The 12019-nt window shown below is 42.6% G+C and overlaps 1 protein-coding gene and 1 long non-coding RNA gene across 3 annotated transcripts in view; one reads left to right on the plus strand and one right to left on the minus strand.

Annotated features, from left to right (window-relative positions):
- The window catches only part of Dcun1d1 (defective in cullin neddylation 1 domain containing 1), a 39502-nt gene extending 36909 nt beyond the window's left edge, over positions 1 to 2593 (minus strand). Inside the window, exon 1 of the mRNA XM_005343793.3 lies at positions 2378 to 2593. Within this exon, the coding sequence (XP_005343850.1) occupies positions 2378 to 2446 (69 nt within the window). The 5' untranslated portion in view covers positions 2447 to 2593. The remainder of the gene's footprint in view (positions 1 to 2377) is intronic.
- The window catches only part of LOC113456648, a 50423-nt gene continuing 39214 nt past the window's right edge, over positions 811 to 12019 (plus strand). For both annotated transcript variants that reach the window (XR_003377408.1, XR_003377406.1), the window contains exon 1: positions 811 to 961. This is a non-coding gene — a long non-coding RNA (uncharacterized LOC113456648). The remainder of the gene's footprint in view (positions 962 to 12019) is intronic.

Below are 12019 nucleotides of genomic sequence, written 5' to 3' on the forward strand. Positions count from 1 at the left end.
ATACCTTCCTAAGGCACTTCCTCCAGGGATGGCAGGAGAACGCCTGATGTCCCTGGTTCTTTAGATACCTTCCTAAGGCATCTCCTCCAGGGATGGCAGGCGAGCGCCGCTGTTGAGTTATCACTGCTGCCCCATCTTTATCACGTGGATAGTATGTAAGATATAAAACTGCCTTTCTGGGGCTTGGTAGTCTCAAGTACAAATGAAAATAGTGTGTTAATTTTTAATAAAGTTCACAAAAAATCCTGTTTGATTCATTGCTAGTAACCGTTCCCCAAATCAGGGAAATAGCCCACCTGTAATCCCAGCATGGGGAGACTGAGGCTGATGGATCTTGAGTTCTGAGCCAGCATGAGCCACACAATTGAGACCCACATCTCACAAAACAGAAAGTCAGGGAAATATAGACATGTTCACCTTTCTGTCTCGAGTGTGACATTTGCAGGGCACTCCTGCCTGCTAACTAATGGCACAGTGCAGGCAAATGGCGAACTCTCAGGTTTCCTCACAGTGACATTTAAAGGGTTTGTTTGTTTGGTTGGTTGGTTGGTTGTTTTGTTTGGTTTTTGGTTTTTCAAGACAGGGTTTCCTTGTGTCGCAGCTCTGGCTGTCCTGGAACTCGCTTTGTAGATCAGTCTGGTCTCTATCTGCCTGCCTCTGCCTCCCCAAGTGCTGGGATTAAAGACATGCACCACCACCGATTGTTTTTAAAAGACCATTATTATTTAACACTTCATTTAACCCAAATATATATTCAGTATAAAATATTACAGAGATGTTTTATGTTCTATTTTCCAGGTAGGATTTGCATTAAGTGAGTACCCCCACCTTCCATGTACACTAACTCAGACAGAAGAACTGCATTTCCTCCCAGTTGCTGTCTGTGGGAGCAGCTCCTGCTTTGGTTAGCTCAGGCCTGGGCAGTAGTTGGCCTGAAACAGATACTCAACAATCCTGGGAGGTTAGTATTCTTTTAAAATTATTATTATTATTGAGTTTTTAAATTTTTATTTTGTATGTTTGGGAGTTTTGCCTTCAAATATGTCTGTGCACCGTGTGCATCTAGTACCCTCAGAGGTCAGAGATAGGTGCTGACTCTTCCTGGGACTGGAGTTACAGACAGATGTGAGTGCTGGGAATTGAACCCAGGTCCTCAGGAAGAGCATCCAGTGCTCATGATCACTGAACTGTCTCTCCAGCCACAAAGTTTTTACCTTCACAAAATAAACAGAAATCAAAGTAAATCTGGTACTGGGAATTGAACCTAAGGTCTGTGTCCAGACAAACAAGCCCGCTACATTGAGCTACATTCCCAGTCCTCTCTTCACAGTTTAATTTTGAGCAAGCCTCCCTATGTTACCAAGCCTGACTTTAAACTCAGCCCTAACTGGCCCCATCACAGCGGGTAATAACTTCAAAGAAATTACTTAGGATTAATGAGAAGGGTTTCTAGAAAAATTTTCTTTGCAAATATTAGAAAACAGAGAAAATACCGATAGCAGAGTCAGGTGAGCATAAATGAATGAGAATAATCAAAATAACAAAATGTTTATATTATAAGATGATCATTTTGAGGGCATGTCTATACAAAAGGAATGTCAATGGAGAAATCAAAAGCAAAGTCCAGCTGCGTTAATGTGGTGTGAAAAACTAGGAGGTGCTTTTAGGGCAGCTGAGCAAGGAAATGACTGAGCTGAATTCCTCACGGGGCAATATGAGACAGCAGGCTTCTAACTGACCTGCAGCACGGTGAGCTAAGGTGAGACACAGCTCGCTAGGTGGGACCCAAACCATGAATTTTAGAGAATTTGATGTTTAGCGGTTGTCTTTGCTTTTGTTTTCTGCGCTGATGGTTTTCTTGATACCCTTGACTACTTGGGATGGGCCAGGATGGGTGTTGAGTGGGGAAGAAGGAAGCCTGAGGCCTATGGCTGGGCAGGCCTGGTGAGCTCTGGGGTGTGGGGGGATGACAGCAGGACTAGCAGGTCAGGCCCAGCTGGAAGGAGCAGCCACTGGGAGGGGTTGAGAGAGAGATTGTTTATTCTCCATCCATAGGATTCAGCGCACAGCCGTGGAGTAGGAGAACACCATGCTTGTCTACACAACTGTGCGAGGCTGTGAACCCTGGCTGAATTCAATGACCCATGTCCAGGCTCTTTGTTTACTAGCACTGAGGAAGGGTTAAGTTGGCTGGTTTGGGGTCTGAGAGAGGCCTCCATTTCTTTCAGGTGGGGGCTGATCTTCAAAACTAATAAACAGCTTTGATAGGCATAAAGTCACTGACTGAATTTTCCACAGCACCTCTGATATCTTAAGTTCAGATCCCTTAGTTTTAAAAAACTAAAGTCTTTTTTTACATTTTTTTTTAACAACTTACAAATTGGCGTACAACTTTGCAACTTCTGACCCGAAAACAGTCATGGACAGAAAACATGTTCCACTTCATCACTGCATGACTGGACAGACGCCACCTTCCCTCTTTGGTAGCAAAGTCTGTATTAAATACTTAGTTCCCTTCTGTGTCAGAGTTCCTGGATGGATAGCTGTTTTCAGTAAGCCATCTGTTTGAACACAGAACTCCTGTGTGTCACTACACTTTAGAATGCTTGAAATACAAAATAGAACCAATCACAATTCTGGAAGGCCTTCCCATGCTACTCATCCCAGAGTTCTGTGTCAAGCCAAACGGAATCTGTGAGAGGCGAGGTCTCTGAGGAAACTGCAAGTGCTAGGGCAGGGGGTGAGCGGCAAGCAGAGGGCCAGGCTGGCTCAGCCACAGGTGAGGCAGCTGGAGTCACCCAAACTGGTCATTTCACTGTAGAGGTGGTAATGGCTTATTTCCTAAATTCTCTGGGCCCCAGGGTCTTCATCTGTAAGAGGCCCACCACATAGCCTGTGTGACGGATAAAAGAGACAGTACTAGACGATAAGTAGCGGCTGCCCATTCTAGAAGAGGTGACATCTGAATTGAGATTGGAAAAATGAACAGCAGTGAATATCAAACTGAGGTGATTTTATTTTCAAAAACAAAGTTTTTAAGTAACATAATGAATTATATACCAAGATTTGGAAAGAACCAGTTCCTTCCAGTGGCCTTATATTCGTATAACACTACACCACACAAATTAACAGTAACCCAGATAGGTCATAATAACAAGTATCATGGGAGCATAATGAAGACAACAGTGACTGGACAGTCTGATCCTTTGACACACCAGACTGACGCATAGATTCTTCTGACAGCTGACTGGCTCTTGGCATCTGGAGACACTAAACAGCAGAGTTAGCCGGTTGTTCATAAATATCTGTGCACATTATCACACATCTTCTCCAGATCTCTAGAGAATGTGATCTCAGGATAAGAAGCTGTGACAACAATGGTCAGCGACAACTCAGGAAGTATCTTTTAATCACTCCATGATACAAAAGAAATTAGGAAGCAGCACCCTCCTCTCCTGTCTAGTCAATGGAGCTGATGCTGAGTACAAAGTCCTGGCATATCATCTTCCTCTCTTCTGTGTGCAACAAGACATAGTATGAGACTCTAGACATGCCACACCAATTAGATGGCGGTCAGACTGTTGGTGAGATCTGGCTTATTCCTTAGCAGTAACTTGGGAGTTGGCAGAAACTGTGATGGTTCAGACAGGGCACTCTAGCACACTACGTACTAGGTTCAATCCAGCACCAGATGATGATGGTGGCCACTTGACTCACAGAAAGTGAAACATTACAATTTATAAATTATAACTATGAAAACTTGTTTACATGTCTGTGGAAGCATGCTGCCATACTATGAGCCAAGAGCCTGACTCCAAAATGAAAAGACAAATATGAAAATAAAACTAGAGACTAACATCCCTTTTAAATATACATGCAAAAAATAACTTCAGAAGTATTAGAAGACTGGCATGAAGATGCATTCTTGAGCTCTAGTACTTGAAAGGCTGAGACAGGAGAATCACAAGTTCCAGACCAACCAAGCGACACAGAAGATCTTGTCTTGAAAATATTAGCAAACAGCTTAGAGTGTAGTAGCTACTGGTGCTAGACATTTCTCTTTGTTGAGGTCTTGGACTGAATACCTAGCATGCACAAAAACTTGGCATATTGAATCTAATACTATACAAAACTATTTACACAGAATGACCAAGTACCCAGAAATTCAAAGTTGATTTATCATTGAAAATCAACTGAGGTCATGTATGATTTTTAATGGAATCAAAGACAAAACCTCATAATCATGCAGAAACAGCATTTAATAAAATCCTATTTAGAGGATTAAAACTAATGGAAAGAATATATATACATGTATATATGTTCTGTGTATGTGTGTGTGAACATATTAGAGCTTTATTAGGGTGGCTTACAGGCAATGGTTTAGCTAGTCTGGCCGTCCCCTGACAGAAAGGAAAGAATCTAGTGGTTGATGGGTTCATGATACTGGATGTCTCAGCTCAGTCTGTGCTGAAGCGCAGACCCGAGTGTGTTCGAACGGCTACAGAGTAATGCCTTGACTGCAAGGAAGATGAACTTGCCAGTAAGAGTGAGGGCAAGCAAGAAAAAAAACAAAAGCTTCCTTCTTCCATGTCCTTCTGTGTTCTATGTAGGCTGCAACAAGAGGTGTGGCCCAGATTTAGGGTGGATCTTCTCACCTCAAATTATCCAATCAAGGAAATTTCTGCAGAAGCATTCCCAGCTGCTTGTGTTTTAGTTGATTGCAGATGAAGTCAAGCTGACAGCCAAAATCAGCTGTCACAAGTCCACCCTCATCAGTTTGTCACATTTTGTCATGCAATGCATAATTTACAGATAGAAACAACAACCAGGTCATAATTACACCTAACATGATGCAACTCCCATGAACATTCACAAAGTACCCCATGTGCATCTGCAAATGAACAGGTGTCAGTGTCCCTTGAGGGACATTCTTTAAGTGTCTTATAACTTAAAATATGGCAGCCATTGCTATTATATCAATCAATGTTACATTACATGATAAAGAAATAGAGGGAAAAAACCCACAAATATATGTTTTGTGTGTGTGTGTGTGTGTGTGTGTGTGTGTGTGTGTGTGTGTAAGTGTAACACAGTCAGCAGGTCTTGGATTTTAGAGGCGTGACCTATCCCTTCATTCCTTTGGGGTCTGAGTTCTTTGTCAGCTAGCTTGGATCGCATTGTTGCAGTTTCCCATTGACTTTAATCTCAGGATATTTTAACACCAAGAGAGACTCCCTGATGGACAGCCTTCATTCTAGACATAATCTTCCTTACTTTCTTTGTGGAGAAGCAATCCAGTTCCCCACGGTAGTCTGGATGAATCACCCCATCCTAACACTGGTACTCCTTTTTTAGCCTGTTGGTTTAAGGGCATCAGAAGTCCAAAGAGACCAGGGGGATGTCAGAGCTTCCAGTTCAATTAAATGTTTAGTGTGTCTCCTGGCAGGAGTGCTCACCCATCTGGAGCTAAACTTCCAGGCCATCCAAACTCAAGGTCATAGAAACAAGAAGCAAAAAGCTTCATAATGGGTCACTGGGGTGATAGTGAGTGGATTGAATCCCATGAGTCCTGACTAGAAGGGAAACTATACTATATATTGGATGTTGATTCAAAGAATATACAGCCTGCTTGAGACCCTGCCACAGCCCGCCAGGCCACTGCCACCTAAATGGTGCTGTACCTGTGTTTTCCACAGGTCATTATTCCACTGTTGTAGCAAGCCAGCTGCTTTTGGACGCTGGGGAATACGGTAAACAGGAAATTTCATGGGCAAGGTCCCGTGTGGCACTTCTCTGGCTGTGAAGTGAGTTCCTCGGTAAGAAGCGATACCGTGTGGGATAGATACCATGATGATGGAAGAAACATTCTGTAAGTACACAGATGGTGGTTTAGGCAGAAGTAGGACATGCAGTAAAGGCAAATCAACAATCAGAAGAAATTATCTACTCCAGTAAGGACAGAGCGTTGTCCTTTCCACAGAGGAAATGCTCCAATGTAGTCAACTTGCCACCAGGTCACTGACTGTTAACCCCAGGGAATGGTGCCATATTTGGGGTTCAGTGCTGGTCTCTGCTCTTGGCAGATCTGGCACTCAGCAGCAGCTGTAGCCAGGCCAGCCTGCTGAGTGAGTGTTGTTCATATTGTTGAGTCCATGCATAACCTCCATCTGCCACCATGACCACTTTGTTCATGGGCAACAGGGCAATGACTAAGATGACTGGGGATGAGGCTGGCTATCCAAAGAAGGGGTCGTCCTATCTACCTGATTATTGAGCTTCTCCTCAGCAGAGGTCACCTTTTGATGAGCATTTAAATGGCACATAATTACATTCACATCCTTTACCCATTGAGAAGATCTGTCCACACACTGCTTCCCCAGATGTCTTTCTCACCCGTTTTTCATTCATGCTCTTTCCAAGTCTCTGGCCATCCCTCCAGCCAGTCCATTGACAACAGCCCACGAATCAGTAAACAGTCGCACATCTGGCCATTTCCCCTCACAAGAGAAATGTACAGCCATGTGTACTACCCAAAGTTCTGCCCACTGCGAAGGTTTTCCTTCGCTGGTGTCTTTCAGAGTTGTCCCAGAAATGGTTTGTAATACTGCAGCTGTCCACTTCTGAATGGTGCCTGCATAGCATGCAGAACCATCAATAAAACAGACCCTACCCTTTTTCCCCCTCAGTCAACCCCTGCAATTATAGGTGCATAGTTGGGAGCAGAAGGCCCTGTAACAGGAGTAGAACCCATAGGTGTTGGAACATGGTCCAAGAATGTAGTGGGAGATTTCTGAGTGCTTGTGAGAAAACTCCAAGAAAACAAAAGTCTTAGGACCTCAATTTCTTTAAAAATGTGAAATTGTTTCTTGTATTATGCTTCCGTGCTCCCCACCCCAGGTGTAGCATGTAGGAGAGTCTGCTTCAGATTATTCATCACAGCTGGGTGTTTTTGTTTACATGCCTCTGCGGGAGAACATGTTATTAGTCAGCTTGCCCTTGCGATTGTACTTATGTGACTTACGTGACTCTTCATCCTTAAAGTGCAGATTGTCTGATGTTCTGAATAAAGTTGGCGATTGCATGAGACTTTAGTCCGCCTCATTTCTTGCCTCCGTTCTCCCAGGCCCCACCACTTCTGAGTGTTAGATAGTAGGCATCTGTGCAATAGATTCATGTAACTTTCTTTTTCCCTCAGGATCACATATAGCACTTCAATTTAATAACAGATGCTGCTGTTTATATCCTACTTTATGGCTTAGTGGGTCGGATAATACCCAGCTTGGGTTGCAGAATAACTTGATGGCCCATTGGCAAACATTCAGTTTCCACTAAGGCCCAAGTGCAAACCAAGAGCTGTCTCTCAAAGTGGGACTAGTTGTCTCTCAGATGATGGTAGAGCCATGTTCCTAAATCCCAAAGGTCTCTTCTGTGATTCATCTATAGGAGCCTGCCAGAGGCTCCAAACAGCATCTTTATCTGCCATGGACACTTCTAGTCCCACTGAATCTACTGGACTGTATTGTCCAAGTGTTAGAGCAGTCTGCACAGCAGCCTGGACTTTTTGAAGAGCCTTCTCCTATTCCAAGCCCCACACAAAGCTAGTAACTTTTTGAGTCACCTGGTATATAGGCCAGAGTAACACACCCAAGTGTGGAATGTGCTGCCTCCAGATCCAAACGAGCCTAAATGTTCTGTGTCTTTCTTGATAGTGGGAGGGGCCAAGTACAATAACTTTTCCTTCTCCTTAGAAGGAATATCTCTCATGTCCCACACAACTGGACTAAGAATTTCACTTAGGTTGAAGGTTCTTGAATTTCAGTTGGACTTATTTCCCATGTTCTGATTACCAACAAGTCTAAAGTGCTTACTACCTTCTGCTCATATGGACCATTCATCATAATGTCATCAATATAGTGGACCAGTGTGATATTTGTGGGAGAGACAGAGACCATAACTATCCCTTCAAGCTATGCTATGACACAGGGCCAGAGAGTTAATATACTGTTGAAGTAAAAGTATAAAGGTATAAAACAAATTGCTTCTGGTGATCTGTACAAACAGGTATAGAGAAAAAGGCATTTTCTAGATCAATAGTTGCATGTCATGTTGTCTTTTGGGGGAGCTGCCACCCGGCTTCCAAAAATTTCAGAGTCTTATTATTACTTATAAATGCCCGGCCCTTTGCTTGGCTTGTTTCTAGCCTGCTTTTCTTAAATTATCCCATCTACCTTTCGCCTCTGAGCTTTCCCCTTGTCCTACTTCTGTAATCTTACTTTTACTCTGTGACTGGCTGAATGACTGACTCCTTTTTTCTCTCCTTGAGTGCTCTTGTTCTCTCTTTTTCTCTCTTGCTCCTTGTTTTCCTGCCAGATTTCTCCTCTGTTCTCTCTACTTCAGCCCCATGTATCCTTTCTTCTGCCTCGCTATTGGCCGTTCAGCTCTTTATTAGGACCATCAGGTGTTTTAGACAGGCAAAGAATCACAGCTTCACAGAGTTAAACAAATGCAACATAAGAGAATGCAACAGATCTGCATCACTGAAAGAAACGTTCAACAGCCTAAACAAATGTAATACATCTTACTATTCCACAGTATCACGTACCTGGAGAGGGGTTAATTTGCTCAATGAGGATACCACATCTGCTAGCAGCAGCTGCAGTTAGAGTTGCTGCCTATGTTTGGGATGATCTGCTACACCATATCCTGCACAGGCCAATCAGACAGAAGAAGGGGCATGTGCTGGGAACCACCATCCCTGCAGCTTTCAAGTCTTTGATGTAGCACTCATTTCAACAATTCCTCCAGATTCAATATATTCCCTAGTAGAGGAAACTCAGATGGCTTCTGGTCTTTCCAACCATAATAGCCCTTACTTTACTCCACAGGCCAGGGAACCAGTGTGGGAATTTTTCCCACCTGTAATTATATCGATTTCAATTATATATTCTGAAATTGGGGAAATAACCACAGGCTTAGCTCTGAGACCCACTAGAACCGGAACTCCACTAAACAGTGGACCTCCTTAGGACCCACTTTAGCTGGAGGGTCACAGTGCTCCTTAGGACCCACTTTAGCTGGAGGGTCACAGAGCTCCTTAAGGTTTCCCAGAATCAGTTCAGTTTTAAACCAGTGTCCAGCAGCCCCCAGGAAATGATTGTTTCCTTTCCCCAAGTGTACAGGTGTTCTTGTAAAGGTCATAGGTCCCTATAGGGAAGGATGGGAGAGAGGCTAACAATAAAACTCTTTTGGGGTTGGGAGTAGAGAGCTTTTGAGACAGAGTTTCTCTATGTCACTGGCTGTCCTGGAACTCAACTCTATAGACCAGGCTGGCCTTGAACTCATAGAGATCCTTCTGCCTCTGCCTCCCAAATTCTGGGATTAAAGACATGTGCCACCACCATTTGGCTAATGATAAAACGCTTAGATATTTTAGCAAGGTTCTTCCTCAGGTAGACCTAGCCATCTCTTCACTTAAGGAGTTTTGAGCCTGCAGACTGGCCCAAGTCTGGAAATTGGTTTACAGGCCAAATTCTTTCTTACTATGATCCAGTATAGTCTTCTTCCATTTGCTCCAGAATTTTTCTGCTTATAAAATTAACAAAAATATAGTGAACTTACCTGTTTGATTCCTGGAAACACCATGACTTATTAGCCAACACCAAAGGTCCATACAAATCATGCCACCATAAATAGCACTCTGCCTGTGCTGCCTATTAAGATAACTACAGTCATCCTGCCTTTGACAACGCATTGCTGCCACCTGGCCTCTGCTACGCTGGGGCCCAATTAACCCATCATACGTATTTAATTTATCCATCTGAGCACCAGTATCTCTAACCCTGAGGTCTGACACAAGGAAAAGCGCCACCAGAAGCTCTTCAGATGTGCAGATGCCCCTCTCACTATTTGGGTCGTACAAGATGAATGAAGGGCATATCTTGTGGGCCTTCTCATGGTGGGGGGTAAGGTTTCACACACCACACCCACATTGTCACTCTTGTTCCCTGGAGCTTTCAAATCCCTTCATCAATACTAAACCAGGCCATATCAGGCATCTCCAGCTCCCACCCAATAGGCCGTCGTTTGATAAATGCTTCAACCAACCAATAGCTCAAACCTTTTGACACCTTTAAAAAGCAGATCAAACATCTATATTAAATTGAGAATCTCCACTCAGTGAATCTATATGTGATGGCCAATCTTGGTTGTCAACTTGACTCCATCTGAAATCATCTAAAACATGCACCTGAGGAACTTTATTGGATCCTTTGAGGTAAGAGGAACAACCCTAAATCTGGGCCACACAGGACATGGAAGGGGGAAACTTTTCAGTTTTATCTGCTTGCCCCCCTCTCTCACTGCCAAGTTCATCTATCGTGCTGCTGAGGCATTACTTCCGGGCATTGGTACCTACTTCATTGGTCTTTCAACACAGATTGAAGAACAAGTAAGACTTTCAGTCCCATACACTGAACAACTTCTGGATTATTGGCATCACCTTTGGGAGTCAGTCATTGCTGACCTAGCTGGACTATGGAGCCCGTGAGTCACTCTCATAGCACCCCAGCCCCCTCTGTGTGTATTCAATTAGTGCCAGTCCTCCAGAGAACCCTGACTAATACTGATTGTGGTACCAGAAGTGGGGTGGGTCTTCTCACCTCAAATGATTTAATCAAGCAACCATAGTGTGGCAGCCACTTGTGCTTTTGGTTGATTCCAAATGTATTCAACTTGACAACCAAGATTAGCCACCACAGCTACTTTTCTCAGTAATAAAAAGGAAATGCCATACTTCATAAAGGGCACACACACAAAAAAAATCCTAGCACCAACATTATACTTACTGGTGGATAAAACAACAAAACCACACCAAAAACCTGAATGCTTCTCCCTAAAATGGCAAAAAGAAAAGTATGTCTAGTATCACCATTTGTATTAATCTATTTTCCATTGCTGTAACAATATAGTTAAGGCTAGTGTATTAAGGTTTTCTAGAGAAAAAGAATAGAACAACTCTATATATTAAAGTACTGAGGAATAAATTTAACAAATTAAGTGAAAGACTTATAATTTGACAATGAAAAAACATTGCTAGAAGTTAAGGGTGATGTAAGCCAAAATTATCCCATACTCGTGAATATGCAATGTTGCTGACATAGTTCATTCCCTCCAGATTAATTTTCTGGCTCCATATAGTTTCCTTCCAAGATCTTAGTATGATTTCTAGAAATCAGTCTATGAAAGATTTATATGAAAATTCAAAGGACCTGGACTAGCAACACAACTTGGAAAAACTCTAACCAAGTTCAATGACTTATGTTTCCATATCGTGGATTTTATTAATAAAGCTGTAGTGACCCAAACATTATAGTAATATAAAGGCAGACAAGAATCAATTGCCCATATCTGAGAATTCCCAAATAAACCTTTACATTTATGTTTAATTAATTTTCAACAAAAGAATCCAGGCAACTCAGTGGGGAAAGTAACACTCAACAAATGTTGCTGGGACAACTGGATTTCAAAGAATGAATTTGATTTTTCTTTGTGCTATGATAAAATAAAATATGGATTACAGGCTGAAGGTAATAGCTAAATCTATAAAACATTAGGAGAAAACAGAAGCGTTTGCTCATAGTTTGGTGAGTTCTTAGAAATGACACAGAATCACAATTTATCAAAAAAATGACTTACCAAAATTAAAAAATATATATACACTTCCAAAGACAGCAGTAGCTCAATGAAAAGATGAGTCACTGACCACAGGAAGCACCTCCCTTGAGTTATCTTTATCCTGTTAGATAAAGGATGCCCAGACTACATGTAGAAGGATGAAAATAGACCCATATCTATCACCAGGCACAACACTCAAGTCCAAATGGATCAAAGACCTCAACATAAAGCCAGCCAACATACTTGAATGCATTGGTACAGGGAACCACTTCCTAAATATAACCCCAGCAGCACAGACACTGAGAGAAACAATTAATAAATGGGACCTCCTGAAACTGAAAAGCTC

This window comes from Microtus ochrogaster, chromosome 1, assembly GCF_000317375.1.
Source record: "Microtus ochrogaster isolate Prairie Vole_2 chromosome 1, MicOch1.0, whole genome shotgun sequence".
Lineage (NCBI taxonomy): Eukaryota > Metazoa > Chordata > Mammalia > Rodentia > Cricetidae > Microtus > Microtus ochrogaster.